A 26,673-nucleotide genomic window follows, 5' to 3' on the forward strand; every position below is an offset into this window, starting at 1 on the left:
AAAGATGGATCCGATGCCGAGACTACACATCGTCATCACTCACCAACCCGACGAGTCTCCGCTCCGCAAGTTGCATAATCTTGTCGCCCAACACGTCGCGGTGGAATCTGGACGCAATCTTGCCCGCGGCCTCCAGCATCTTGCCCGTGCGGTCTTTCATCAATGTGGCAATCTCCAACGCCTTCATCCCGTGCTCCTCGCCTTCCCTGCACTCCGTCGCCAACAGTTGCAGCAGCACTTTGTCCACCTCGCGCTCCAGAGTCGGCACTTCCTGGCGCTGCGCGTGCGTTGCGTTCGTGTTCTCCAACAAGTCCATGTGGAGAGAATGCTGCAGACACGCGCGCACGTATTGCTCCTCGAGCGTCTTCTGATGCGTCGTCTCCTTATCGTCTTCCTCTCCGGCCGTGGAAGCAGAGACGGGAATGCTAAAATCGAAATCGGAGAGGAGAGGTCGAGGGAAGTAGGGATACTCCTCGCCGCCCTTCAAGATGATGCAGTGGAATTTATTGTTGGCGACCGCAATAGGCCAATAGCTCTCTTCCTTCTTTCCGCCCGCCAGACGTTCGAGCGTCTTCGTGTCGAGTAGCGGCACCCACTTCGCTTGTCCGGGAGTGCGCCAGTGGTGAAGAATGAGCAGGACGCCGGCGGTGTCGTAGATGCAGGGGTCGCCATTGTCGCTAAAGAAGACACTCTTCAATTCCACGTCTTCGGGCAGGGGAAGGACATCCTCGCTTTGGCAGCTTTCGTCTCGCTTCACGTTGTCGATAGTGTACAAGAGTCTGGTTCTTCCATCACCGCCAATCGATCCATTGCCGACCGTCATGACATAATCTCTCCAGCTCGCACACGCCACTGCCGGCATGCTTTTCTGGCGGTAGATCTTCAATGGAAGTCCGAACAAGCTGTACACGCGCACGTATCCGGCGCTCGTGGTCGCAACAATACAAGAGTCGCTCAAAGACATGGAAGTCACTTGTTCGCCAGCCGGCAAATGCGTTCGCCAGTCTGTGCGCGAGGTCCATGTCTCGTGTGGTCGGTAGTGGAGGACAGCTGGGTGGCGAGTCGACGGAGGGCACGAGAACAAGGCACCCTTCTCGTTCAAGCATGCCTTGTCGTACATATGCGGATCGGTGAAGTGAAAGTCGCGGTGTTCCTGGCGGTCGTAGAATTCCACCGTCACGGTGTGATGAGTCTCTTGGTCGACTGTCCATACGAAACCCGTCAAGTTAAGGCACAGGTAACGACGATTGCCCTTCCACGGTGTGCTGCCGGGCTGGAATGATTCATGGATCTTTGGCTGCCAGATTGCTTGCTGGACGGGTCGCTTTGCCTGACGGCCTTCGATGGTGTTGGCTACGCGCTTTCCATGGCGATTGGGCTCTTCAGCGTAGCCAGCTCCGTCATCGTCTTCAATGAAATCCGCACCGTCCTCGGACATTGCATCGTCTAGGAGCGAATCGATGTAATCGTTTTCGGAGGCGTGGGTTCCCGGCTTGAGGCCGTTGGTCATCGGTCGCTGAGCATTGCCCGAAATGTCTGAGAGAGGATCGTTGTTGAACGGCGCAGGTTGGAGGACGATCTTGAGGAGTTTTGCATGCACGCCAGGTACGAAATCCTCGCGGATGAAGAGTTCGCCGTTGTTATTGGTGTAGGACAGTACGTTCTCCGTCGGATGCCATGCCATCTCGAGAATCACATTCTGCACGTCGTCGAAGCTCTTGAGGATACTCTGAGTCTTTGTCTCCCACAATACCAAGCTCTTGTCTGCTCCAGCCGTCACTAACAGAGCCCCATTAGGCGACCATGTAGCCGCAGTGATATCGCCACGATGGCCGCCCTTGAACGCCTTCTGGTGTGACCAATCGCTGCGGGCCACAACCTGGAAGTCTCTTGTGGCGGTCGGTGCTGCAAATGCTCTTCCGTCAACGTGCCAGGAGACTCGAGTGTTGGTGTCTGATTCCGTCTCGGTCGTCTTGATCAAGCCGTCAATTCGCTTGAGGAGCTGGGGTGTCTGAGAGCTGATGGAGTACATGTACACAATGCCGTCGGTGCAAGATACGGCAATGGTGGAGCCCGTAGCATCGAAGGAGACGTTTTTGGCCGGGCGACGATGTTCTCGAAGGTACAGGACCTGTGTCATGTCCTGAGTATTGACGACCTTGACTTCAACCTCACTACCACTTTCTTAGCATGTACTTGCCATGCATGTTTGATCGAATCACTCACTCGCTTGACACCGCAGCCCACGCACCATCAGGCGAGAGAGCAATGTCTCTGACGGGCAGTGTGCACCGCACCAGCATCTCTTCCATCTGGTTCGTGACCAGCGAGTATTTGGTGACCGAGCCATCCTCCGTACCCACCAGAAACCAATCGTTGGCGGCCGCTACAGCCAAGTGCTCTTCGGTATTAACGTCGATGGTAGCCGGCTCGCCGTCGTAGCCATGCTGGAAGACTCGGAGGGCGCCGTTCAGGCCCACGGTGACGAGTTTCTTGCCATTCGGCGTGTAGCTGAGAAATGTCGGGCCCGGTGCGTCTAGTTGGAATCAGCATGCTGCTATTGCCATGGCAATTATCTGGAACATCTCACGAGCTGGTCTGCCACGTAGTCTGGCTGCCATGGTGTCTCAACCTATGATCGGGGACGAGCGTGGATTGTGTGAGCGACAAACAATGAGGTGGTCGAGGCAGGCACAGCGCCAAACGTCGGGGAAACGCGTGGGAAAAACACCGACGCGTTAAGTGAGCGCGACGCACGGACCATCACGCGAGGGTCCAAAGGACTTTCGCGAACTGAAACTCGGGACCTCACTTTCATTCTCACTTCACATTCGGTTCGAGGAAGTCTTCCACACTCTTCAGATCCCTACTTTTCCCCTCGTTCTCACACACACGCTCTCTGAACCTCCACCACAACACAGCAACCATGAGCGCAACGGAGCCCACCACCAGCGCCGACACGCCAATGGAGTCGCCCGAGAAGCTCGACAAGGGCAAGGGAAAGATGGCCGCGCAGGATCCCACGCAAGAAGAGGAGGACGACGATGAAGAGGAGAGCGAAGAAGACGAAGAGGTATGGCATGCTCTCTCCCCTTTTCCCACAGCTATCCACTAACATCATAACTCGCAACAGGTCGGTGAAGGTAATCACTCACTCACCACGGCATCCCCTGCCCAATGCAGCATCCACTGACATCAACGCAATGCACAGCCGAAGCAGAAGACGCCGACGAGGACAACATGGACGAAATCGACCTCGACAACATCGTGGGCACGCGCACGCGAGGCAAGAACATCGACTATGCGCAGGCGGCCAAGGATTTGGAAGCCGAGCAGGCCGAGGACGACGAGGATGATGAGGAGGATGACGACTTTGAGGATCCGGATACCGCTATGGAGGAGTAAGGGGCACGTCTCTGGAGGGCGCTCTTCGTCGCATACGGGAGGTGTAGCTGCTGTGCGCTTTCGGGTCTGCTTCGATCGGGTATGTTGGTTCTTTCATGGATTGAGGGATGGGTGCTGATGCGTGACAGGCAATCTGCTTCTACGCATCGAACGTGACAGTACTGCATCAAACTCGAACTTCATCAAAAGCATCGACTGATAGACATCATGAATCTTCCACACACGTGCCATGCCTGAATTCGTGAATAATCTTCAGTTAAAGCGCACACTCCATGCAATGCCCCCAGACCCTTTCCCGCAGTCAAATGATCGCGACTCGTCTAAATGTTTCCTCACATCGTATTCCCTTCCACATTGCCCTCACATTCTCAGAAATGCACATGCCCAAATGTCCCCTCAATATTCCAGCCGCAACTTGGTCCCCACCGACCCTCGTCGCTCCGCGCGCATCTTCTCCGCCGGATCCTCCTTGTTCTCCGCACTGTTGGCCTTGATCGCCTGCATAAGCATGCCAGCGTCGAAAAAGCCGTCTGCAACGCAACAAAAGTCAGCATAACCCACAGCAACACAGGAAGCAGGCGAAAAAACTCACATCCTCCCATATCATCGTCGCTCTCCTCCGTACTCTCATTCTCCAACTGCTTCCCAGCCGCAGTCGTGCTATCCACAATCCGCCCGCGACTCTTCACCCGCTGCCCCGCGCCACGCGGCCGCTTCGACTCCGCCTCGCGCGCCCGACTCGCCCCCTTATCATGCCCCCCGCCCTGTTGCGTCTGGCGCAACAACTTGCGGATCTCGATAAAGTACGCTTCGATAGCGTCGACGAAGCGCTTCGTCTGCCGGTGCTTGCTGCTCGCGCAAATGGAGATGGAGCCGTCCTTGATGATGTACCCGATGCCGAAACCGTCGCCGGACGTCGGGCCGAAGCCAAAGTGGCGCAGCGACGGATTGCCGCAGTTGGAGGTGCTGAGGATGGTGTTTTGGATCTTGTCCCAGCCGGCGTCGGCGAAGATGGACGGCAGCGAGTTGTTGTGGTAGTGGTTGGAGCGCAGCGGGCTGGCGTTGGCGCTCGCGCCACTGTCGTCGCTGAGCAGGCTGTTGCGCTGCGAGGGCGACTTGGATGTCGATGCTGGGCTGGCGCGGCCGTTGGTCCCGGTGCTCGCGCTGTCGCGGTCGCGCAGCGAGTTCTCCGCCTCGCGTTGCCATAAGCAGCACAGCGCGTACAAGTGGCGGTCATGGCCTTCGGCTTTCGAGCACTCTTTGGTGATCTTGGTGTGCTTCTCGCAGGCTTTGCGGAGGGCGTCAATCTTCGCTTGCGGCTCCTTGTCCGCCCAAAAGGTGCGCACGAACTCGGTGCTCTCGCGCGTCACCTGTCGAATTGCTTCTGTGCGGCCGTGGAAGTAGATTTTGGTCATGGCGGGCTCATATTGAGACTCCAGCCGGCCGTACATGCCGTAGTAAGCTGCTTGATAGGCCATCTGGACAAACGCGTCGGGTGAGAAGCCGTTGGAGGTCATGAAGTTCTTGCCGTACGACATGAACTCTAGTGTAGCGAATTCGTTTTGTTGAATCAGATCTGCCAGGCGTGTCTCGGCGAAACGGAGGGCGGTCGCCATTTCCGGGATCATGTCCCACTCCAGCTTGTGTGGGGTGGTGCTGACATCGCCGAAACTGTCGGGATCTCTCTTCGAGGGATCCGGAGAGGTCGATGTCCAGAGCGATGGGGCTTGGCCGTTGATGCTTTTGGCGAATCGGAGGATGGTGTCGGTGTAGACGTCGGAGGCGAAGCGCAAGACGGTGTGGCCATCCACACCAGTGTGTTCAAAGTTGATACCGGCACTGCCGTTCTTGCACACGATGATTTGCAACTTGTCATACCATCGGTTGGTACACGTGCCCACCTGGACGCCTTTCTCTACGACGGAGGTTCCGCAGAGCATGTTCATACACAAGTCGGAGCTCGTCTTGGGCTCGGTGTAGTCCAGACATAGGATGAAGAGGGCGGAATCGACGATGTTGAGGCAGTCACTGTTGTTGGAGCCCTCGTCTTTGCTGATGACATCTCTCAAGCCGGACCACACCTTGCGGTTCTCCGTGCTCAGGACGCCAACGGCACCTTTTGCCGCTTCATAGATGGGTGTGTTTTCGGCGTCTTCGACACAAACCCGAAGATTCACGGCCAGATCCTTCTCGGTCATGATCAAATCGCTGTTGTCATCCAGAGCATCGAACCAGTAGAACTGGCCTTTGCACAACACGACAATGTGTTTGCTGCTTGGATCCTGGCCGATCTGGCATCCGTTCTCCGTGGGAATACGAGCCGTACCGAACAAGCGGGAGTACTGGTACATACATAATGGCTGATCCCGGAGCATGTCGGGCGGCAGCTCCTCTTTTCGGACCGCACGGACGAAGGATAGAGCGGACATGACGAGAGACGCGGCGCGGGTGACCTGATTATCACGAGCCGGGGTCGGGTCATCCTCGAGCAAAAAAAAGGGATTGAGATTCAGCACGACGGGGTTGTCGAAGTTGAGATACGAGTCGTACCCTGGATGGAGGATTAGTGGGACGTGCAAGGCGAGAGGAGGAAGGTGACCTTACAGAACTGTTCGATATAGCTGGTCTTGTCAGCGGAGTAGTACTTGAGTTTGTCCTGCAGGCCAGGCCCGTCGGTTCGCAGAAACTCCTCGACGGCATTCTCGCTGTCCTGGTGTTCGCGGTGGGTTTGGAGCGGATAGAGAGATTCCAAGTAGCGTTTGCACGTCGCCTCGAGGTCAGGAATGGGCAGCTTAGGCAGGTTGTCCTGGGCGGCGAACGTGATGCCGGATTTAGTCTTGCCGCTATTGTTGGTGACGGGATTATGGTCGTCCTTGGAGTACTCGTTGGCGGCCTCCTTGGCACTGGCCTCGGAGCGATCCGCCATCTTGGACGAACCCGACTTGCCGCGGGTGCGATTGAGGAGGGTGGAGTCAATGGATTGCAGAGTGCGTACTGTAGTCATGGTGATGGTAAGCGGGTGGACTTAGGAATGTAGCATGCAAACGTGCGTGGCGATGGACAATCCACGCAGAGACGTTCGGAAGAAGTAGTGGCAGTCCTGGTGGTAGTAGTGCGGCATCGAGCACGCGGAGATGAGCTTTGGTGTAGGAAGAGGGCAGAGGCGAGAGCTTGGTAAGGGAAGCAGGAGGGGGGAGGAGAGGGTAGAGGTGAGATTCTAATAGGTAGCAGCACCCCGCAAGCGAGAGGGAAGGCAGTAGATGTGGTGATTTGGAAAGGTGTCGAGGTGGGATGGGGTGTGGTGTCGGTGCAGCGGAGCCTCCTCGCAGGGAATCCAGGGTCGCCTAGAACGAGCAGAGAAGGGGAGCTCACCTTAAAACAACGCGCGATGCTCCACGAGTTGGGGAGTGTAGCCGGCAGAGAGGATCCACAGTGCTGGCAGCTGGTGTTGGCAAAGACTGCCGTAACCGGCGCGCCGCGTGGAGGGAGGAATATCCGCGGGCAAGAGGAAGCTGGAGGTGCGGTGCGAGACGAGGCTAGTGCCGTCTCGTCTTTTTCCTCGGCGATGGAGGAAGGAAGATGGTGTAGCTGGCAGCGGGAGATGAAGAGAGATATGAGTAGGATGAATTAAGAAGGGGTCTGTGAGACAACCCAGGGCCGATGTTGAAGCAGATCGATCAAGTGCCTGGCGCCGATTCTTCATCTACGCCTTCAAGGTTCCCTCCGGTCGTGAGGCATGACGTCGGCGCGGCCTCGGGGCGGGAGCCGAGCGCAGGCACGCGCTTAGAGTTGCCTGGAACGTCGCACGGAGGAAGGGAAGCATGTGCGTCTGCTGCCTCCTGCTCTTTGACGTGCACGTGCACGTGCATCTTTACTCTCGAGCACGTGCATCCCCCATCCCGAGCACGTGCATCTTCCCAATCACCGCATCCACGTCGACATGAGCTGTCTCCATGACCAACCTCTTGACCGTCCTCCCCCACTTCGACATCCTTCCCTTCACCCATCTCTTGCCGTCGCTGGAAAAGGCGCTCGTCTCCACCGCCGACTTGCTCACCCTCGAGCCGCTCGATGTCGCCAAACGCGCCCAAGTCCCGCCGGCAGAGGTCAAGAAGCTCACGGATGCCTTGCTGGAGGCCTTGCGTGCCGGCATCTCCCTGACCGACGAGAATGGAGCTGGCGACACGACGAGGCTGCCTTCCATCAGCACCCTAGATGATTCACTCGATGCTGCCCTGGGCGGTGGCATTGCTCCCAACTACATCACGGAGATTGTTGGCGAAAGGTAGGCTAATAGTGATTACTGCTACGAGGCCAGCGACTGACGGTATGCAGCGCCGCTGGCAAGACGCAATTTCTCTTGACGTTACTTCTATCTGTTCAACTTCCCCCATTGAAGGGTGGCCTGGGCAAGCCCGCGCTATACATCTCCACGGAAGCGCCTCTACAAACATCACGTCTGGCCCAGATCCTTGAGCACCATCCGAAACTATTCGCCTTGCCTGAGGATGAACGTCCCTCCCTCTCCCGCATCCAAAGCACCCACATCCACGATGTCGAGGCCCAAGAACACATCCTGCGCTACCAGGTCCCGGTCGCCATTCAGAAGCAGAACATTGGCCTCGTCGTCGTCGACAGCATCGCCGCAAACTACCGCGCCGAATTCGATCGCACCAAGGCACGGAAAGGCGCCGAGTCGTTCGCCAAACGCAGCCACCAGCTCACCCAACTCGGTGCTCTTCTAAACGACATTGCCCAACGCTTTGGTGTGGCCGTAGTTGTCGCCAATCAAGTCGCCGATCGCTTCACTTCCCACGATCAGCCACCACCCAGCCAGGCCTTCCTCTTCACCCAGACCACACAACGCTCACGACCCCATTCTCCCCAGCAAATGCCGCCCTCGCTCCACGCCCCAATGTCCACCAACGCACCGTCCACCGCTCCCCCAATCCTCTCCACCGACGACCCCCTCGCTCTCGACTACCAGCAACGCTTCTTCACCGGCTGGGGCGACGACTCCACCATCACCAATCTGAAAACCCCCAGTCTCGGCTTGACCTGGACGAACCAGCTCGGTGCGCGCATTGCCTTGCTCAAGCTCCCGCTCTACGATGACGACAGGGCGTATGAAGCCGGCGAGGATCGCGTTATTGCGGCATGGCGGCGGACGGCGAAAGTCGTCTTTGCTGCTTGGTGTGCTGAGGCTCAGGCCGATTTTGAGATTTGGCAGGGTGGGGTGCGAGGTGTTGTTAAGGATGGGGAGGGTGTGACTTGACCATGGGGACTCGTCTTTTGGCATTTGGCGTCTTGTTGTTTAGCAAGCGACAATGCTGGAAAGCTCTCTGAAATGCGGATAAAGAGGATAGACCGATCATGAGGAATACATCAAAGTGTGCGCACCGTTCGTAACACTACAAGCCTACAAAGGGTATCCTATGCACCAGTCTCCAACTCCTCCCTATGCATTGGACCTACCATCACACCCCTCTCACCTTCCGATAACTCGGCGGATGCACCGCCATCCGAATCACCTTGCCCGCATACACCGGCACCAGACTCGCCGCGCTAATGGCCGCAAAGCGCCACCAGAACCCCACGCCGCCCACAATCCAGCCAAGGTCAAAGTACTCGCCGAGGAAGGGCAGGCTGCCAAAGTACACGAGCGCCGTCTGCACGATGGAGAAGATCATCAGCGGGTGCCAGGTGGTGATTTCCGCCGCGACCATGACGAGTTCGTTGATGACGAGCACGGTGTAGGAGACGGAGACCATGCGTTTGAAGCCGGTTGTGGAGGTGAGATTCGGGACTGAGACGCCATTGGTGGATGTGAAGCCGGGATCCAGCAGCTCGCTGCCGCCTTGGATGATGAGGCCTTGGTAGACGCTGATGCCCACCCAGACGAAAAACGTTTTGTAGCTCAGACTCCTGCCCGTCGTGAGTTCTTTGTAGAGCTCAGGGTACAGGTTCGCGAGCCCCTCGTCGACATCTTGATCCAGCACGAGGCTAAACACCGGCATCATGGTGTAGATTGTGGCGTAGCCGACGAGCAGCCAGTCGCGGTAGAGCGCGATGGGTTCGAAGTGCGATGCGACGGAGAAGACGGTCTGGCAGACGCTGATGATGAGGCCGCGGTGGATGACGAACTGCGCGAGCTTGGCGCTGCGCTTGTAGCTGTTGCGCCCGTGCCAGACGAGCAGTTTGGTGAGGAAGGCGAATTGCGTGATGCTAAAGTCGGCGGCGAGCGAGGCTTGTCGCCCTTCTTTGCCGACAATGCCAACGCCCACGTCTGCGGCTTGGATCATGGATACGTCGTTTCCTCCGTCGCCGATACAGGCGATACGCTTCTTGGTGAAGGCGCGGATGAGGCGAGCAACGTCTGCTTTTTGTGTGGGAGAGCAACGGCAGGCTATGACTGCAGGCAGGCGGACGGCGAGGGTGATGAAGGCGATGCGGTGGTGCTGGAGGTAGATGGCCAGCGATTGGCCGTCGATGAGCAAAGCAGCATTGGGCTGGTTGTGCAGCACGCTCAGAGCGTCCAGAGCGGCTTCCTTCCGTTTCAAGCCGGCGATGGTGTGGATGTATTGCCCTCGGCTCACGAGCTTCGAGCTGACGGCAATGCACCTCGCCGTTTCCACCTTGTCGCCCGTCAGCATCCAGATCTTGATGCCGGCGTTCTTGAGCAGCTCCAAACTCGACTTGACGAGCGGCTGTAACTTGTCCTCCACTCCCGTCACGCCGAGTAGCTCCAGGTTGTGTTCGAGATGCTGCTTGACGACTCTAGCCATCGCCGCATCTCGCCCAACCAACTCCAACGAGGCATCAGAGTAGGCAGCAGTAAATGCAGCGTATTGCTCCGAGCTCAACGTTTTGCGTCCAATGACTAGCGTTCGCAAACCCTCTCGGGCCATGTTCGCCGTCTCCTCGTCCAGCCAGTCGTTCGCCGCCACGATAGACGTCATGACAGTGTCGGCGCCTTTTTGAAAGAACACGATCTCGCCATCCCCGCCGTTTCTAGCGTCTGCATGTCGCAGGAATCGCACGACGATCCCCATGCGCTTGCTGTCCGATGTAAAAGGGAAGAGATTCAAGATCTCCACCTTGACGACCGTGCGAGAGTCACCGGTGAATTGCAAACTGATGCTCTTGCGATCTCGATGAGCGAGTTTCAGACCCACCAGCTCCGTCCATTGCACAATGGCGATTTCATCTGGCGAAGAGGCTTGATATGCTGTGACGGGTTGGCCTGCTTCGTCTTCCTCGATTGTCGGTGTGACGTTGTGACTCAATGCTAACGCCAGCACCAGATCTCTCACGCGAAGTCCAATCTCTCTCCTCGTCCTTGTCGTGCCGCTTGTTGGATTGAACGCCATCGACGGCGTGAAGAAGGCACTGCTGCCTTGACCGTCTGCGAGCGCAAAGGTCTGCCTGATGTAGCTACTGACTTCTTCCATCGCCTCGCCGCCGTAGCTCACGGTGCCGACGTGCACCTTGCGCAGCACCATTTCGTTTCGCGTAAGGGTGCCCGTCTTATCCGTGAGCAGATACTCGATCCGGCCTAGATCTTCGGGGATCGTGCTGGTTCGGACCACGGTGCCTGGGATGTCCGGATCACGGTGAATGTACCACGCGTACACACTCTTGCCCATGTCGAGGTTGACGCGCAGAGAGATGGGCACAATGGTGCTGAACAGAATGAGGAATCGCATGACATTGACATACCATACATGGTCGTTGATCTCGTTGAAGCCTTCGAGCGCGACGAGGATGAAGGAGAGGGCGGCGGTCAAGATGCAGAGGATTTTGGTGAGGGAGTTGATTTCGAGTTCGAGAAGTCCGATTTTGGAGCGTGGTTCAGAGGTGGAAAGAGCAGCACGAGTCTGCGGTCCGGTGTATATGACGACTGCGTGCACGGTGGTGTTGGATGCAAGGACGGTGTTGGCCCACGCTGTGTGGTCGATGGTAAGGGGCGAGGAGCGGGAAGTAGCCGGTGCGGCTGGATCGGTCTCTGGTAGATGGCCGTTCGGTTGGGCCGGCTCTGAAGTCTGCGAGATGTACGGGTCGTATGCACGACCTCGCTTTGGAAGGAGATTGATGGTACCCGCGAAGTCGTTGACTCGTTTGTCTGGCTTGCCTGCGATGACTTGTAGACGGACGTATTCGGATTCGGGAAGTGCCTGAGCAAGCGGCACTGCCAGTCGAAGCTTCCAATCTGTCTCTCCATCCAGCTGATCGGTCCGTATGAAGGCTTCTCCGCCTCCGCTCGCATCTTCTGTTGTGGTTTCATTGTCCAGATCAACTCCCGAGTCACCTTCCACGATGAGCGTGTCGTCCAGAGATGCTGTACCATCCTCCTGCTCTTTCACGGCGGCATCCGCCGATACACTTTTCAGTATTGCCACATCCGCTGGAATTCGTGACCCCTTGCTCAAAACGAGCACATCACCTACTTTCAAGTCTTTGGCTGCTTTGACCATTGTCATGACACTGGAACTGGCCAGCTCCTCATCAAGCTCTGCCTGCTCTCCACCTCCTTGTTCCGTCCGCTTGCGTTTCGCCTTCCTCTTCTCCGTCAAGTGCGCAGTCTTACTCCTTCGACTCTCCCCAGACAGCTGTCCACCGACACGTCCGGGCTCGTCGAAGCGTAAGACTTTGTACGCCTCGCTATTGGCCTCATTGTCCCTCTTCCTTCGGTACATGTCGTCATACGCTTCTTTGCCCAGGGTGACGGAGATGACAAAAGCCAAGGGAGCGATATAAGTCGACAGATAGCCGATGCGCAGCGCGGGAAGAATCTGCGACACCGCAACTAGGAGGAAGTACATGTTCAGGAATAACTTGAACTCGTTGTAGAGGGTGCGGGGGAGGAAGGAGTATGCGGTATATTTGGCATGCGAGACGGCATTGAGAGGGAAGCGAATGGGCTGCTTCTGGCCGACTGTAATGGTTCGTTGGGAGGAGGGATCGTGCTCGTCTTCGGGGTCGAGGGGGTCGAAGGATTCGGCGAAAGAGGAAGGTCGCATGAAAGCGGGCAGGAGTCTCCATGGCCACTTTTGTTGCCGTGTGTCGAGGCCTTGAAGGAAGCTGGCATGGGAGGCTCTCCTTGTGTAGCCGTTGGTGAGGAGGGGAGCGTCATCTTCGCCGCCAAAGCCTGAGCTTACGACGGGTTGTCTAGCAGTGAACAAGTTCCCCTCGTCCGCCAACGCCTCGAGGTCTGCATCGTGAGCGTGCGGCGGTCGTCTCCTTCCCCCGAAACGTAGGTTGCGTAGTGGTATCCGATTTCCAAAATCTTGACTGAGGCGCGACGCGAATGACGATGGGCGTGTGGCTGAGGAAGTGTGAGGATCTAATTCGTCAAGATCGATGTCGATGTCGGAGGCGCGGTCATCTTCGTGGAAGTCGTCTTGGTCTGGAGGCTGCCGGTAGCCAGTTGGCCTTGACATGCCTCATCTGGCTGATCTTGGGGTTGACGATGAATTGTTGGGTGTTGAGTGCTTCGTTCTGTTTCTCCTTCACCACCATCTGCGCGTGTCCAAGGGATGTATTAGGGGAAGAAGAAGAGAAGGTGGCCTTTGTCAGTCTAGCCAGCAGCATAAGACACGCCCGTCGTTCACATGCGGCGTCGCTTGCGCGCACGGGCCTCCTTCCCGTTTGGGGAAACTCGTCTCCCCCGAGTCGCCGCATCGTCCGTCCACTCCATCCATCGACCTCCCTTTCTCCCACACCACACATCGCCTCACTCCCCTTCCCGCACCATCCAACACCTCGCTGGAGCTGCTTCAGACATGCATCTAATGTACCAATGATCTTCTGCTCTTGTCATTGCGCAGCGTTGTCTTGCATTTGTCCGTTCATCCCAGCATCCGCAAAGGGATACGTGGTGGCTAATGTTGGACGATTTTTAGGTACATTTCCTTTCACGCGCAATTGACGCGGCCCTCCTTTCGTAATACTGGACAATGGACAACGATACGAGCGAGCCTGCCAATGTCTTCACCTCCCACTCCGCCGGCGCGGCCGCAGCCTCCTGGCATCCAGCTTTCCGAAACAACAGCGACGCGGTCCCCGAGGAGGAGGACGACTTCTTCGCCCGCTATCCAGGACCTACTCCGAAGAAGAATGACGTGAGTGATGCTACGGACAACCACAAGCTGTTTGAGCCGGAGTCGCCGTCAAGAGAAAGGAGTTCATCAATCGTACACAATATCGAGACCGACGACTCCCAAACAGCGCCGGAAGAAATTCAGCAGGTGTCTGAAGCTGATGTGGGACTGGACGGGCACTCCAATTCGGAGTTGAATAACGGAGTGGAGCAGGAGGCGTGGGCTCAGGATATTGAAACGCCGATACTGTCACATCAAGATAGTGTAGAGGAACAAGAGCAGGCGCTAGAGGAACACTTACCGGATGATCCTGTCCTTGATGTCGAGAGCGCACAACCTGCAGAGGGTGCTGAGTACGAGGATGAAGAGGCACCTGCTGAGCATTATGAACATCAAGGGGAAGGGACCGAGATGGAAGAAGGCACGGAACCGAGCGCCGCGGAATCGTTGTTGGAGAACGAACAGCCAATGCCGACCGCACAGCCTCTGGACCAGGTGCAACAGGAACCGCCCAGACCACATCTCGATCGGTCCTTCACCACAAACTTTTCGGACTCGCCTGTCGAAGCAGTGCAGCCGCGATCTATGCCAGACGAGTGGCCTTCCGTGGGAGACGACAAGACGTTTGGCGAACTATTAGACCACGAGAGTTCGACGGTGCATGGGCATGGGCATGGGCATGATCACGAGGCTTTGGAGGCTGCCGCTGCCGAGGAATCTGAAGGAATTGCTGCTCCAGATGCTAACCCCTCCCCCGAGGAAACGACGAATCAACTTCTAGAAGGAACGGCCGCCGAAGAAGCGCAAACACTGTCAGCACCAGACGCCGATCCGCTACTGGAAGATGGCCCCGGAGAAGAGGATCTAGCTGCTGCGTGGGGAGCTGCATTGGACGATGATGATATGCTTGTAGAGGACTCGGGTGGTCTTGATCCGTCATCTTTCTTTGGCGAGGATGATGATGGCTTTCTGGACGATGAGCCGTTCCTTGAGCAGAGCCCTGCAGCCCAACAAAAACCAGCAACCGCTCAGCAAGCAGCACCGCACACATCACCCGGCATGCCGAGTCCACAATTCTTCAACCCAACTGGGCACGGCCGATCTGCTGGTACACCTTCAACCGGCCTGTACGATGTCTACAATCACTCTGCGACCCAGCCTCAAGCGCCTCAACAACGCCCCCCGGCGCTCCAGCAAGCCCAAAGCTTCTCGGACAAATCAAAGGGCGGATATCAGTCCCCGTACGACCTTCCCATGGAAGTTGTCAAGCCGAGAAGACGGCCCCAGGCATCGCAACAGCCTACGCCGCTTCAGACATCGCCGGCAATACCACCGCCGCGCAGTAGTAGCTTTGGATCACCCAGCGTGCCGCCGCAAGGCCCCGGCTCCAACTTGTCACCGCCACCTTCGAGAGACTCGACTAGTTCCAAGGGTATCGCACCCGCAAAATCCACACCGAAGACTGCCAGCGGCTTCTTTGAAGAGCTGCCTGTCACTGCCAAGCCTCGCAACCGTCCTGCAGGCACCCCACAGCCTATGCCCACGCCGCCGCTTCAAGCGGGGTTGCGGTCTCCGCCTCGTGGATTACCTCCGCAGCAGCAGGCATATTCTGCAACGAGCGCTGTTTCTACACCGCCAGCATCTCAGCAGTCGAGTGTATATGGCGGTTTGAGACAGCCCGAAAGGATGCCCCTTATTCCGGATCAACCTGTACAGCAGCAGCAGCCCGTGCAAGCCCCTGCGCCCAACACAAGATACTCTCCCAGCGCCCAGCAAGCAGGTGGTCACGCGCCGAGCATGCCTCCAGCATCACAAAGCAGATATTCACCTGCTCCGGCTGCGGCTGCAAACACATCGCACCCTCCAGCCGCTGCTGCCCGGTACTCGCCCGCTCCAGCTTCTCAGCCAATGCAAGCAATGATGCGCCAGACATCCGGCCCAATTGCTCCTCCTGCACAGCAAGCCAATCTTTTCGCGCCGCGTACCAGCAGCCCTCTTGCTGCGTTCACCGACAAGCCGCACGCTGCGGTCCCCTCAGAACCGCCAGCACCGCGGAACGTAATGCCATCCTCGTCTCCAAAAGCCTACGGACTGCAGAGAGGTATTACCGACACTCGATATTCGCCCGCCAAGAGCAATGAGATTCCACCACAAATTGGGGTTCCGTTGCAACAACGTCCACAGACTCAGAGCCCTGACCAGACGATGAAGCAAGCGAGGATGACGAGGCCGGCTTCGGGTGGCGCTCCTCTCACGTCGATGCCCACGGGTCCCGTACTGCCGCACCGAAGGAGATTCTCCCGCGAGTATTTGTTGACCCCTCCACAAGACGACCGTGCACAAGACCCACTCGAACGATGGAAAGGCTATCCCATCTTCAATTGGAGTCCAGGCGGCACTATAGTCTCCAGTATGCCCAAACACACACCTTTCTATGCTGCTGGATCAGGCGTACCTACTGCGAAGCGCACTCCGGGACCAGTCATTACACAAGATGCGGAACAACTACTACCGATGAACGAGCGGAATGCCAAGTTCCCGGGCCCACTTGCGGCGAAGAGCAAGGGCAGAAAGAAGGATGTTGTAGCGTGGATGGGTGGCAAGATTCAAGATCTCGAGCAACAGACGCAGGCCGCCACGATGGATTTTTCCCTCTCGCCTGACCTCAAAAAGAGGGCGGAGGAGAAGCTGGTCCTGTGGAAGATGATGAGACTTTTTGTTGAACACGACGGCGTCTTGGATGGCAATGCCAAGGTTGTGGAAGAAGTGAGGGCCATCCTTTTGCCCAACCTGGCTCAGCTGGCGCAGATTTCGGAGCTGCAGAGTCCCGGATCGGCGGTGGTCGAGAGAGATGCAGTGGACAAGCACGTCACGCTACAACTACGACAGGCGCTGCTCGAAGGGAATCGCGAGCGGGCTGTATGGCTTGCGGAAGACAAGAGGCTATGGGGTCACGCAATGCTCATCGCATCTACCATGGGCCCCGACACCTGGAAACAGATTGTCCAGGCTTTTGTACGGAATCAAGTCAAGAGCTTCGGCAGCGATGCGAGGAGTCTGGCAGCGTTGTACCAGGTCTTTGCCAACAATTCCGAGGAGTGTGTCGATGAGCTCGTGCCGCCTTCTGCCAGAGCTGGCTTCCAGATGATTAGCATGGCCGATGGAAGTGTGGCTGGTAACCCATTGGAAGGACTCGATCAGTGGAGAGAGACGCTTGGATTGGTGACTAGCAACCGCACGACCAACGATGCGCAATCGCTCATTTCCCTCGGTAAGCTCCTGGCTGGCTATGGCAGAGTGGAAGCGGCACATACCTGCTACCTGTTTGCTCGGACGTTTGTGAAGCATTCCGGCCCTGATGATGCGGACGCGCATTTTGTTCTGCTCGGAGCCAACCATCAGGCAAAAGACGAGACTTTTGGAAACGACCTCGACGCCATCTTGCTCACCGAGATTTACGAATACGCCACTTCTCTGTCGGCAGCGTCAACATCACCCCCTTACGTGCCTCATCTCCAGGCATTCAAGCTCGTGCACGCCCAGGAACTCGCCGCGTACGGGCTGAAGTCGAAAGCGCAGACGTATTGCGACGCCATTACCTCTGCTTACACCTCCACCACTCGACCTTCCCCCTACTATCATCCTACCTTCACCCAAGCCGTAGCGGACCTCGGTGCATTTCTGTCTCAGACGCCGCACGATGGAAAGTCTGGCTTCCTGTCTCGACCCGCTCTCAACAAGGTGTCATCGAGCGCGACTAGTTGGTTCACCAAGTTTGTCGCCGGCGAAGATGATCAGACTCCTGGAGGAGCCGCACCTAGTGGCGCGACAGGCGAGGCCGGGCCCTTTGGTGGCGTCAACGGCGACTCGGGCACCATCAGCCGAACTGGTTCGAGTAGCGAGCTCTACAATCCGATGATGGCTGCCATGTCCAGTCCGCCGCCTGTGCAGCCGATGCCTCCTACATCGATGCCGAGTCGATACACACCTGGCGCTCCGGTAACAATGGCGAAACCTGCAGCTGCACCGCAGTATAGCAGCCTTGGAACATCGGCAGCGGAATCCTCGCGACCGAGCTCCTCGCGATACGCACCCGCTTCTGCAGTCGGGTCTAATCTGGGACTTCCTGGCCAAACCTTGAGCAAGAAGACGTCAAATTATAGCCTGCCACAGGCTGCTGGTTCCAGACGAGGCTCAGGGCAGGACAATAGCTCGCAAGGGAGCTATGAGCCGCGACCGCTGCTGGCTGAGGACTCTGCTTCTCCGTATGGCTATTCCCCTCAGGTACAATATCCTCCGGATCCGTCACCCGCTGTGTCATCACCGCTGGTACTTGGAGAGGTACCTGTGTCGGCACAGCACGCTGAAGATGCCATTCCGGATTTCAATGGAATGCCCGGCCCAGCCGCATCGGACGAGCCTGCAACCGGTGAAGGCTTTAGCAGTAGCTACGAACCTCCCACCGGTGGGAGCGGCGGCTATGAACCACCCACTGAAGGCACTGGCGTCTACGAACCACCCACTGAAAGCAGTGGCGTTTACGAACCACCCACTGAAAGCAGCGGCGGCTACGAACCTCCTACTGGAGGCTACGAACCGCCAACCTACGCATACGAACCCTACGAGCCAGACGCAGACTCGCCGGAAGACGTTGCATCGCCCAAGAAGAAGCAAACCTTTGGCGACGAAGACGACAACGACGGCGGCGAAAGCGAGGTGGAACGTCGCGCCGCGGCCCTCAAAAAGAGCCAAGCGGACAAAGCGGCCGACGAAGCCTTCCGCAAGGCCGCCGAAGCGGACGCCGCGCGCGACAAAGCTGGGTCAGGCGGGCAGAAGAAAGGCTGGTTTGGTGGCTGGTTCGCTGGAGGGGCCAAGGACGGCACTCTATCACCTGGCCCCATCAAAGCCAAGCTCGGCGAAGAGAACTCCTTCTACTTTGACAAAGATCTCGGCAAGTGGGTGAATAAGAAGGGCGGAGCGGACAGCGCTTCAGCTTCTGCTGCTCCCACTCCTCCGCCTCCTCGTGGTCCGCCGAGTCGCGTGGCTAGCTTCGGCATGCAAGCGCGGCCCTCGTCCTCTGGCCCACCCTCGCGCACCTCCAGCGGTGTGGCATTAGCTGGAATGAGCAGTGGCGCTCGACCGCCTACGTCTGGCTCCGGACCAGGCTTCTCAGCGCCGCCTTCGGGCCCGGCGTCGAGGTCAGCAACACCCGCTTCGGACGCCGCACCGCCTCTCCCGCTACCGCTGGGATTGAACGGGGATCTCGCGCCGCCCAAGAGGCCTGCGTCGGGTCTGAGTGATGCGAGCAGTATCGATGATTTGCTTGGTGGGCCGGCGGGCAGCTCGCGGAAGGCGGGGACGGTGAAGGCAAAGAAGAAGGGGGGCCGGTATGTGGATGTCATGGCGGCGAAGTGAGTGAGGGATGGATGGCTTTGGATACCCCTGTCATGTCGATTAGAGGTAGGGTGAGGTATGAATATGATGCTGGCTGCATGGCAATGCTGTTGTGCTTCAGATTCTCATCTTGTGATAACGTAATCGTGTGCCTTTGGACGTCTTCGCCGCGCCATCTTCTCTGGCGCAGTCCACATCGCCGACATGGGAGGGGTCAGTCGGCGATGCTGGGTCTGGAGAAGTTGTCGTCCCAGCACAACCGAATTCACCCTTCGAGCATTTCCCGCAATATTGTACTGATGGCGTTTCACAGCCACGGTATTGGGGAGCATAAGAAGCTCGCTGGTGCGGCCGGTCTCTTCAGCCGGAGGTGGCATTTCGCGCAGCATCAGTTTCGTTATTGTCCGAGAGTGGACGTGCTCGGGTATGCATGTAGTTTTGGGTATGAAGCTATATTGTCGTAGCTCTTCGAAGGTCTACATCATTGCAGATGATGGTGAGACGTCGTGCCGGGCGCAGCAGCTAAGCTCGACCTGAGGCAGCTTGCTCTACACAGCCTTCTCCCAGCTGAGCGATATTGCGGGGACGCGGCGTTGCTGACTGCAGCATAATGGTTATTAAGGCGTCCAGCGTCGTTTCGCGACATTGAGCACAGCCCGGTCGACGAGTTGTGATAAAACGAGGCTGGCTCACGAATCGTTCGACGATCATCACTTCATACGTTCGTCCTGAAGCAAACGATACCAAGCGACCAACCTCACCCGCTCTATTATAACCCTCGCCACATCTCCCTGCCTGCGCAACCTTCACTCAACTCAACAACTCCCAAAACCGATGCCAAGTCGCCATCCCGCATGGTACATCAACTCTCTTAGCCAAGACTACTACGGCATCGACGTACCCACCCTACTGGCCAAGATCAACCGCCTTGAAGCCGGCATCCGCAGCCGCAATGAATATATCCTGCGCCGCGATGTGGAGACCAGCGAGTTGAGACGACGCCACGATAAACTGCAGAGCAATTACGACAAGCTGCGCACTGATTACAGCACTGTCTTTGATGCGTATGAGCGGGTGAGGGAGGTGTTGAAGGAGGAAAGGCGGAGATGGCGCTGGTCTCATTGAGTGGAGGCTATGAGGTCACAAGTGGGCGGCGCAGACTGTTCTCGAGGCTTCGTCAGGGCGAGAGAGCTTAGCACCGTCTCATGGCTGTTGGATGGATGATTGTCGCCGCGGAGGTCATGCTTCGTGCACGCCATCCCAGTGAGTATGAGTAAGGTTTGGTCGCTCAATAGACTGTTTCATTACTGCAAAGCATTCAAGAACACGTTCTACACTGGATGACACGGAGTTCATGCCTCAATCACCTCGAGCCGCGTCTCGATCATGAGATACCTCGGGCACTCTACGAGCGCTGCACGTGTTTTGGGCTTTTAGGCTTTTAGCTTTTAGCTTCGTCAGCTCTCGGCTTAGTTACCTAGGTATAATGCACTTTTTGCTTGTGATACACGAGACGATCACAATACCCACGACGGTCACCTCGACGTCGACCCAAACTAAGCCTTCGATTCGCCAATTTTGGAAATATTCAGCCGCCACTCTTCTATACATTTCAGCGATTTCCCCGAGATGGCCTGTGAAATATTCAATTCAGAGCCTAGCCTAATGTATAGCACATTGTCGAGCTTCTAAACGAGTGGATATCTGTGAGGCGGTACTTGTGATATTCATGAGCCGCAACTGTCGATTCTCAGCCCAGGAATGGATATTCCAAAGATTCCGTTTTATGAGTGCATGCATGCTTACACACGCAACACTGGAGGTTAGCTGCATCTCATCCGGCTCATTTCTGCTTTCCCCTCGGGCCCCAATCCTCAACGTGCGCTGACTGGCTGAGAGACTGCGGGCACTTACAGCGACTCCAGACCATCATCGCCCCATCATAGCCAGCGGTCTTCAGCGCCGTGTCCGACGGGCCAGGCGCCCGTACCCGGCGGCCTCGGTGTCCGTACCTCCGGAGATGACAGCGGAGAAGCGTGCGAGGGCAGGACAGGCGGGTACGTGGAAGGCGTCTGGGTTCAGCCTTGTCGCTATACTGATTGGCTCCGCGAGGCTTGCCCGGGCCGTGGACTCCGCCGTGGATCGGCGTGTCGCTTGCCCACTCGAGGCCTGCGAGCCGCGTTCGCAGCTTGAATGGGTCACACGCAGGCGAGGGCAGACTCTTCGACTGGCGGATTTCGCTGGAGAGTTCGCCGAGCGCCGGAGAGGTGTCCGTCTCCGTGCATTATCCCCCGCATCTGCGATTTTGAGGATCTGCAGGCGATGGAAAGTAGACGAAGTGGCAAACGCTGTTTAAGCGGCTAAGTATCCGAAACCCAGCCTTACGAGTAAGCAGGACAGACTTGAGCACTTTGATGAGAAGGTATAATACGTCCGTGACTTCGTGTTCCTACGGACTGAGTAGAAGGAGATCCCAAGACGCCTGTAAATGCCCCATGCGCCGCCGGTGCTGTATATCCTTTCCTTTTCGTTGTAGTCGCGCTTCTCATTACATTATCATTACGTGAAGGCTAGATAACCAGTGACTTGGAAAGAGATGCCGAGTGTATCGTCCTGACCAATTCCATGCACGATGCATCGGAAGTCGTGTCATTAAGTCGATGTCTTCTTGATGTGCTTCTGGGTGCGACAGTGAGCATCGTAGTGAGACTGATAGCCGAAACGTTTGTCGCAAGTAGTGCAATGAAACTTCTTGTCTTCGGGGTCGGGTGCGGGAGCTCCAGTCTTGCGGATGTGGCCTCCAGTCTTGATGTGAGCTTCCCATTGGCCTGGAAGAGTAAATCCGACGTTGCATGGATCGCAGTAGTATTTGCCATAGCCCTTGAGCTCATCGTCGCCGATGATGCGAAGATGCGTTTTGCTTTTAACGTGAATGTCCCAGGCCGATTTGTATTTGAATGACAAGTTGCAGGGTGCGCATTCCCAGTCGCCAGTGCCTCTGTCTGCTCGTTGGATATGACGGGGGGACTTGTTGTGCAGTTCCAGGGATGCATTATCGCGGCAGGAGACATTGCAGACGTCGCAATGGTAGGTCTTGTTCTGCACGGCGGCTTGCTGATTGATTTTGAGCTTGGGTGCATGCTTCGCTCGTCCAGCTCGCTGGCTTTCCTTGTAAGCTTCGGTCGGGTTGGCGCGGAGGTTGGCACCGTAGGCTCTATCGTAGTCCCGTTTGTGCTGCGCGCTGGTGGCAGCCATCGCTTCAAGTTCCTCCGCGGTAAAGTCAAGACCGTACGTTGATTCCATGAGAGAGCTGTGGCTGCATAGACCGCCGTAGGTGAAAGCATCCCGAGACCAGGGACAGACGTTGTCGAAACTGTACGATTTGGTGCGGGAACGCATAGCCCAAAAGAAACAACTGAACGCGGCCTCGAGAGCGAGAACGACAAGACGAAACAGAGGTACGTTGGCCGCAGAAGGTAGAGGACAATGCGCGAGGACAGCTGAATGGGATATCGTGTATCCCGCGGCGTAAGCCTTCTCCACGCCGCTAGGAACGGTCCTCCGCGTGGCATGGTCGCGCAGGCGAGATCGTATTCCAGTCTTGGCTTCGGTGCCAGAGCCGACGTAAATGAGTGACTTGTAACCTGGCTTTTTGAGCACCAGGACGTAAACACCCCAAGCATGCCGAGGGATAGCGGAGGGAAGAGACTCGAAAAACGAGAGAGCAGGAGGAGAACCAGCTCGAACGACATCGAGAAGACCATCAACGAAAGTGAACCCCATCAGAACAAAGACCGAACGAAATTGATCGTACGTCGGGAAGACCGTACGATAGACTGGACAAATGTAGGCCTCGACGCTGAGGCAGGCCCAACAAATGAGGAGCATGAGGCTGGAGCTGTCGGTCGCGGTGTGGTACATTTTGGCGGTCTGTCTCCTGGCGTGGCTCGGTTCTTTGGTCTGCTTGGGGTACACAGAGGAGCCAGAGTCTGAGCTGAGTTGAGAAATCCATGTTTACCACGTAAACTAGGTGGAAGGCAGGACCAGCCTGAGTGAGGAAGGACCACATCGTCTCTAGGAAGGACTCCATCGCCCCAGGGAAAGAAGTATGGGCGAGGTCCAAGTTCGCCGCAGTATTCCGCGTGACAGCTTATTCACAGTGTTTGCACAACGTGTTGCCCACTATCTGTTCACCCCAAATCGACCATCACTTTTGCGGCGGCTGGTAATACTGCTTCCAATCGTGCTCCTCCTTGAATCCCAACACCTCGCGGATCTTGCGATTGCTCAATGGCGCCTCCCACTCGCCCATCTTGCGTGAGATGGGCACATTCGGCAGGGCCTCCTTGAGGAATTTCTCCGTCGGCACCGTGGTGGTGATGCTGTCGTTGGTCGCATTGAACACCTGAAAGCCCAGGCCGCTCTTCTCGACCGCGCATGCGCACATCCGGCCGAGATCACGGGCGTCCACGTACGACCAGGCATTCCGCTTGCGCGTCTCCGGCTGTCCGACGTGCTTGGGGAAGTCGCGCGCGTACTCGTGCGGCTCGATGACGTTTCCGATGCGGAAGGCGTAGATGTCGGCGCCGTAGCGGCGGGCAAAGGTGCGGGCAGTGCGCTCGTTGCAGATCTTCGACAGGGCGTAGGAGTCCGCGGGGCCGACATCATAGTCCTCCTCCAGGGGGAGGGAGATGGGATCCGACTGATGGTCATTAGCAACTGTCTTCAATGTTCGAATCTGGACAGCAACGACATACATCTCCCTCCGAAAAGCAAAGACCGTAAGTCGTTTCCGATGAAGCGATGATGATCTTCTTCACCCCCAGCTTGCACGCGGCTTCAATCACGTTGTACGTCGACAAGACATTGATTCGGAAGCATTCATTGTCGGGCACGACGAGATTGACCGGGATGGCAGCGAAATGGATGACCGCGTCCGGAGGGGGCTCGGGGTAGCCTTGCGTATATCCATCATGGCCGTAATGAGACGTCAGGGCAGAGAAGACTTGTCCGCCGTCGGTCAGATCGGCCTTCAGCGTGTGCAGGTCGGCGTGGGGGTCGGGAAAGGGGGCGAGATCCAGGTTCAGCACCTTGTACCCTAGCTTCAGCAGTTCGGGGATGGCATGTCTCCCGGCCTTGCCACTGCCGCCGGTGAAGACGATGCGCTTGCCCGCGCCTGTCTGAGTAGCCATTGGAGTAAAGGGATTGTTCCGGCTGTCGTCCTGTCGTAGGCGAGTCAATGTTGCAAAGTCGGATTCAGAGAGTGCTTTGCAAGAGGTCATGCTTGTTGCATCCCAGAATTTTCAGAGACAGTGGAGTGCCGCGATGCTTGGACGAATATTCATGACCTGCCGCTTTGGGAAATAAATCGGCTGGACGTCATGGATGATGATTAAGACTGCTTGGTCCGTGCACGCGACTTCCAAGCTGCGCAGAGCTCACAACCGGCGACACCACCGCCTCATCACCAACATCCCGTCGCCAGCACTTCACCGTCCAGCACGCGAATGGCCCACCACTCCATCCATGACCGATGATGTCGGCTAGGCTGATGCGCGCCTTCCTGCCATCACGCCTGCTCCCCCGCCTAAACGCGATAGCCAAACCCGCGGCAACCCACCCCGCAGCTTTGTCTTCGCCATGCGACCCCCGAGCGTGTCTCGAAAGCTGCCGCTGCTTCGCCGACATCCATGAACCCAATCGACACAACCGCAACGTCTGGTTCACCTCCTCCACCCCACGCTTAAACAATGACCACCGGCCCCCAGATGCCCGGACGCTGCAGCTCGGCCGGACGGTGCGCACACTACACGAGCGCCTGCCCTCGCTCCTCCTCTCGCCGCTCCCCTCTGAGATCTTATCCCCACAAATCTCGCTGCACCTCTTTCCTTCCACCCACCCACATCTTCCCTCCATCTCGGGTCGGATCGGCTATGTGGCAGCCCTGTGGACGGCGCCGGTGGCATGGGGCAGAATCCCGCTGGTGGGGAACGTGCGGTTGGACATCCTCTCCGAGCGGATGGTGCGCAATGGAGGGAGCACGGCTGTGCCTCTCGCCAGTCGCGACGAAAAGCTCATAGTCAAATGGAAGACTTGCGGGAAGCAGCGAGTGCGGGTCTCCGAGTCCAAGGACGCCAGAGACACCATCACCACCCCCAAAGACCCCGTGGACAAGATCAAAGAATTCATCTCCGGCGCGGGGGAAATGAAGTTCTTCAAGCAACCTAGCGGCGAAGAGCAGGAATTTTGCGGCATCTTCATCTTCGAGTTTGATGACGAAGGACGCATCGCTAAGCATGTCATCGAGCACACCGAAGAGAGCGGAAGGTTCGATCATATGACGCGTGTGGTGAGTGTGACGGATTGGTTGTTGGGACGATTCAATGGGAAGAAGGACGAGCTCCCGGCGCTGGCGTTGTGCGAGGAGCCGTCGAGTGGGAGGGCAAGCAATATTGTCAGCCGACGGAGGAGCGTGGATTAGACTCTTACGACAACTATCTGTACAGTATTACGCAAACAGCACAGGGCTTGGAATTGATGGCATGGCTTTAGCGAGGAGTTTGAGGGGTGTTGATCTATGATGGATTACGTAGATGCTAGGCTAGACACTCTACTCTACCTTCAGATGCGAGTTCAATGCTCCTATCCTTTCCCAGGCCTCCATTTACTTCCTCGTAGCGAGAATGATGCGTGCAGGGAAGATACCCTCGACCATCTTGTCCTTGGGCCAAATGGCCTCCAATTCCTTCCAGTACGGATCCTGAGCATCAGGCTCCAGGCTACTCCATGGCATCGAGGCGGCCTGTTCGCGCAGAGTCTTCATGTCCGCCGTGAACGACCATCCCGCTTCTTCCCCGACGATGAGTAGATCGTTCGGTCCGATCCCTCCAGGCGCAATCTTAGCAGGATAGCAAAGAGATGAAGCTCGCAAGCGGCCAACTTACCAGCACTGAACGGCCCAAACTCCACCTCATACTCCTTCTGCAATTCCGCCGGTATGATAGGCGGCCACCTCTTCGCGCCATCCGGGCCTGCATTCAACGAGATCCGCAGCGCGCCTGGGCGAAACCACGTCTCCGGCAAAGGCATGGTATCATACCCACTGGAAGAATTGCCCAACGTTCGCAGCCGATCGCGGCGATCCGTGCTATGCTCCAGTATGGTTTTCGACCCGGCCTCCCACGTGCGATGCCACACGTCGTTCAGCGCGGCATCGCTTAAAATGGCCGTGGAGGAGCTCAGGGCGGCAAAGGTACCGCCGGGCTTCAACTGCTTCCCAAAGACCGCGAACGCCTCGTCGAAGTGCGCAAAGTGCATGGCGAAACTGGCGAAAATGAAATCGACGGATCCTTCTTCCAACCCGCTCGCATCTTCCATCCTCGCCTCTCGATATGTGTACTCGCCTCCCTCCCCACCATCGCCCAATTGTTCTTCCGCCAGCTGCACATTCTTCGCCACGACATCCGATACAATTACGTTTTGAAAGTAACGCGCCAGCCGCGGGGAATGGATCCCCACGCCGGCTCCGACATCGTGAACGACGCCGAATTGTCCACCATGGGAGTTGGTAATGCGCTCGAAGAAAACCTGGGGGATCTTCGGCCGGCCTTTGATGTACTTGTCCCAGAAGGCGTCGTCGCGCGCGTACGATTTGTCCGTGTCGACCATGGCTTACTACACTTCAATGTGGACTCGGAGGAGTGTCAGTCAAGGGAACAAAAGACGTGCGCAAGTAAAGGCGTGCCACCGTGGCTGAACAACGGGAGCAGAGTGA

At 57.2% G+C, this 26,673-nt stretch overlaps 10 protein-coding genes across 10 annotated transcripts; 4 read left to right on the top strand and 6 right to left on the bottom strand.

The window, feature by feature from the left end:
* Window positions 1-22: 22 nt before the first annotated feature.
* On the bottom strand, window positions 23-2,621 carry BDY17DRAFT_328399 (WD40-repeat-containing domain protein; the record flags this gene model as incomplete). The annotated part of the gene is made up of 3 exons (XM_033737837.1): window positions 23-2,174; window positions 2,227-2,536; window positions 2,591-2,621. The coding sequence occupies 3 exons, from the start codon at window positions 2,619-2,621 to the stop codon at window positions 23-25; spliced, it is 2,493 nt and encodes an 830-aa protein (XP_033585459.1).
* Window positions 2,622-2,823: 202 nt separating this feature from the next.
* On the top strand, window positions 2,824-3,485 carry BDY17DRAFT_305997 (uncharacterized protein). Its single transcript, XM_033734970.1, has 2 exons — window positions 2,824-3,073; window positions 3,134-3,485. The coding sequence occupies exon 2, from the start codon at window positions 3,178-3,180 to the stop codon at window positions 3,403-3,405; it is 228 nt and encodes a 75-aa protein (XP_033585460.1). The 5' UTR covers window positions 2,824-3,073; window positions 3,134-3,177; the 3' UTR covers window positions 3,406-3,485.
* Window positions 3,486-3,578: 93 nt separating this feature from the next.
* BDY17DRAFT_60936 (carnitine acetyl transferas-like protein) lies at window positions 3,579-6,601 on the bottom strand. The gene is made up of 3 exons (XM_033738556.1): window positions 6,010-6,601; window positions 3,998-5,956; window positions 3,579-3,935 (listed from the first exon to the last, which is right to left on the bottom strand). The coding sequence occupies exons 1-3, from the start codon at window positions 6,407-6,409 to the stop codon at window positions 3,802-3,804; spliced, it is 2,493 nt and encodes an 830-aa protein (XP_033585461.1). The 5' UTR covers window positions 6,410-6,601; the 3' UTR covers window positions 3,579-3,801.
* Window positions 6,602-7,227: 626 nt separating this feature from the next.
* BDY17DRAFT_60964 (P-loop containing nucleoside triphosphate hydrolase protein) lies at window positions 7,228-8,817 on the top strand. The gene is made up of 3 exons (XM_033738557.1): window positions 7,228-7,690; window positions 7,741-8,648; window positions 8,669-8,817. Exons 1-3 carry the CDS (start codon window positions 7,359-7,361, stop codon window positions 8,749-8,751), a joined length of 1,323 nt encoding a protein of 440 aa, XP_033585462.1. The 5' UTR covers window positions 7,228-7,358; the 3' UTR covers window positions 8,752-8,817.
* Window positions 8,761-12,845, bottom strand: BDY17DRAFT_331179 (putative aminophospholipid-translocating P4-type ATPase; the record flags this gene model as incomplete). The annotated part of the gene is made up of 2 exons (XM_033737884.1): window positions 8,761-11,410; window positions 11,474-12,845. The coding sequence occupies 2 exons, from the start codon at window positions 12,843-12,845 to the stop codon at window positions 8,883-8,885; spliced, it is 3,900 nt and encodes a 1,299-aa protein (XP_033585463.1). The 3' UTR covers window positions 8,761-8,882.
* A 263-nt stretch (window positions 12,846-13,108) lies between these two features.
* Window positions 13,109-18,995, top strand: BDY17DRAFT_306003 (Sec23-binding domain of Sec16-domain-containing protein). Its single transcript, XM_033734971.1, has one exon. The coding sequence runs from the start codon at window positions 13,362-13,364 to the stop codon at window positions 18,918-18,920; it is 5,559 nt and encodes a 1,852-aa protein (XP_033585464.1). The 5' UTR covers window positions 13,109-13,361; the 3' UTR covers window positions 18,921-18,995.
* A 2,341-nt stretch (window positions 18,996-21,336) lies between these two features.
* BDY17DRAFT_60980 (uncharacterized protein) lies at window positions 21,337-22,963 on the bottom strand. Its single transcript, XM_033738558.1, has one exon. The coding sequence runs from the start codon at window positions 22,818-22,820 to the stop codon at window positions 21,552-21,554; it is 1,269 nt and encodes a 422-aa protein (XP_033585465.1). The 5' UTR covers window positions 22,821-22,963; the 3' UTR covers window positions 21,337-21,551.
* Window positions 22,964-23,106: 143 nt separating this feature from the next.
* BDY17DRAFT_258396 (uncharacterized protein) lies at window positions 23,107-24,091 on the bottom strand (the record flags this gene model as incomplete). Its single annotated transcript, XM_033731771.1, has 2 exons — window positions 23,107-23,601; window positions 23,657-24,091. 2 exons carry the CDS (start codon window positions 24,089-24,091, stop codon window positions 23,107-23,109), a joined length of 930 nt encoding a protein of 309 aa, XP_033585466.1.
* A 268-nt stretch (window positions 24,092-24,359) lies between these two features.
* BDY17DRAFT_306008 (uncharacterized protein) lies at window positions 24,360-25,531 on the top strand. The gene has a single exon (XM_033734972.1). The coding sequence runs from the start codon at window positions 24,433-24,435 to the stop codon at window positions 25,378-25,380; it is 948 nt and encodes a 315-aa protein (XP_033585467.1). The 5' UTR covers window positions 24,360-24,432; the 3' UTR covers window positions 25,381-25,531.
* A 32-nt stretch (window positions 25,532-25,563) lies between these two features.
* On the bottom strand, window positions 25,564-26,567 carry BDY17DRAFT_328408 (S-adenosyl-L-methionine-dependent methyltransferase; the record flags this gene model as incomplete). Its single annotated transcript, XM_033737838.1, has 2 exons — window positions 25,564-25,784; window positions 25,844-26,567. 2 exons carry the CDS (start codon window positions 26,565-26,567, stop codon window positions 25,564-25,566), a joined length of 945 nt encoding a protein of 314 aa, XP_033585468.1.
* Window positions 26,568-26,673: the final 106 nt, after the last annotated feature.

Source organism: Neohortaea acidophila (genome assembly GCF_010093505.1).
Source record: "Neohortaea acidophila strain CBS 113389 unplaced genomic scaffold BDY17scaffold_13, whole genome shotgun sequence".
NCBI lineage: Eukaryota > Fungi > Ascomycota > Dothideomycetes > Mycosphaerellales > Teratosphaeriaceae > Neohortaea > Neohortaea acidophila.

What these genes read in the sequence shown, in the direction of transcription:
- BDY17DRAFT_305997 (XM_033734970.1), top strand. Translation starts at nt 3,178, where the DNA reads ATGCAGCATCCACTGACATCAACGCAATGCACAGCCGAAGCAGAAGAC.
- BDY17DRAFT_60936 (XM_033738556.1), bottom strand. Translation starts at nt 6,409, where the DNA reads ATGACTACAGTACGCACTCTGCAATCCATTGACTCCACCCTCCTCAAT. An exon ending in CAGCTATATCGAACAGTTCT is followed by an intron (nt 5,957 to 6,009) that starts GTAAGGTCACCT and finishes TCCTCCATCCAG; the next exon opens with GGTACGACTCGTATCTCAAC. An exon ending in CGACGATGATATGGGAGGAT is followed by an intron (nt 3,936 to 3,997) that starts GTGAGTTTTTTC and finishes GTTGCGTTGCAG; the next exon opens with ACGGCTTTTTCGACGCTGGC.
- BDY17DRAFT_60964 (XM_033738557.1), top strand. Translation starts at nt 7,359, where the DNA reads ATGACCAACCTCTTGACCGTCCTCCCCCACTTCGACATCCTTCCCTTC. An exon ending in ACGGAGATTGTTGGCGAAAG is followed by an intron (nt 7,691 to 7,740) that starts GTAGGCTAATAG and finishes GACGGTATGCAG; the next exon opens with CGCCGCTGGCAAGACGCAAT.
- BDY17DRAFT_306003 (XM_033734971.1), top strand. Translation starts at nt 13,362, where the DNA reads ATGGACAACGATACGAGCGAGCCTGCCAATGTCTTCACCTCCCACTCC.
- BDY17DRAFT_60980 (XM_033738558.1), bottom strand. Translation starts at nt 22,820, where the DNA reads ATGTACCACACCGCGACCGACAGCTCCAGCCTCATGCTCCTCATTTGT.
- BDY17DRAFT_306008 (XM_033734972.1), top strand. Translation starts at nt 24,433, where the DNA reads ATGATGTCGGCTAGGCTGATGCGCGCCTTCCTGCCATCACGCCTGCTC.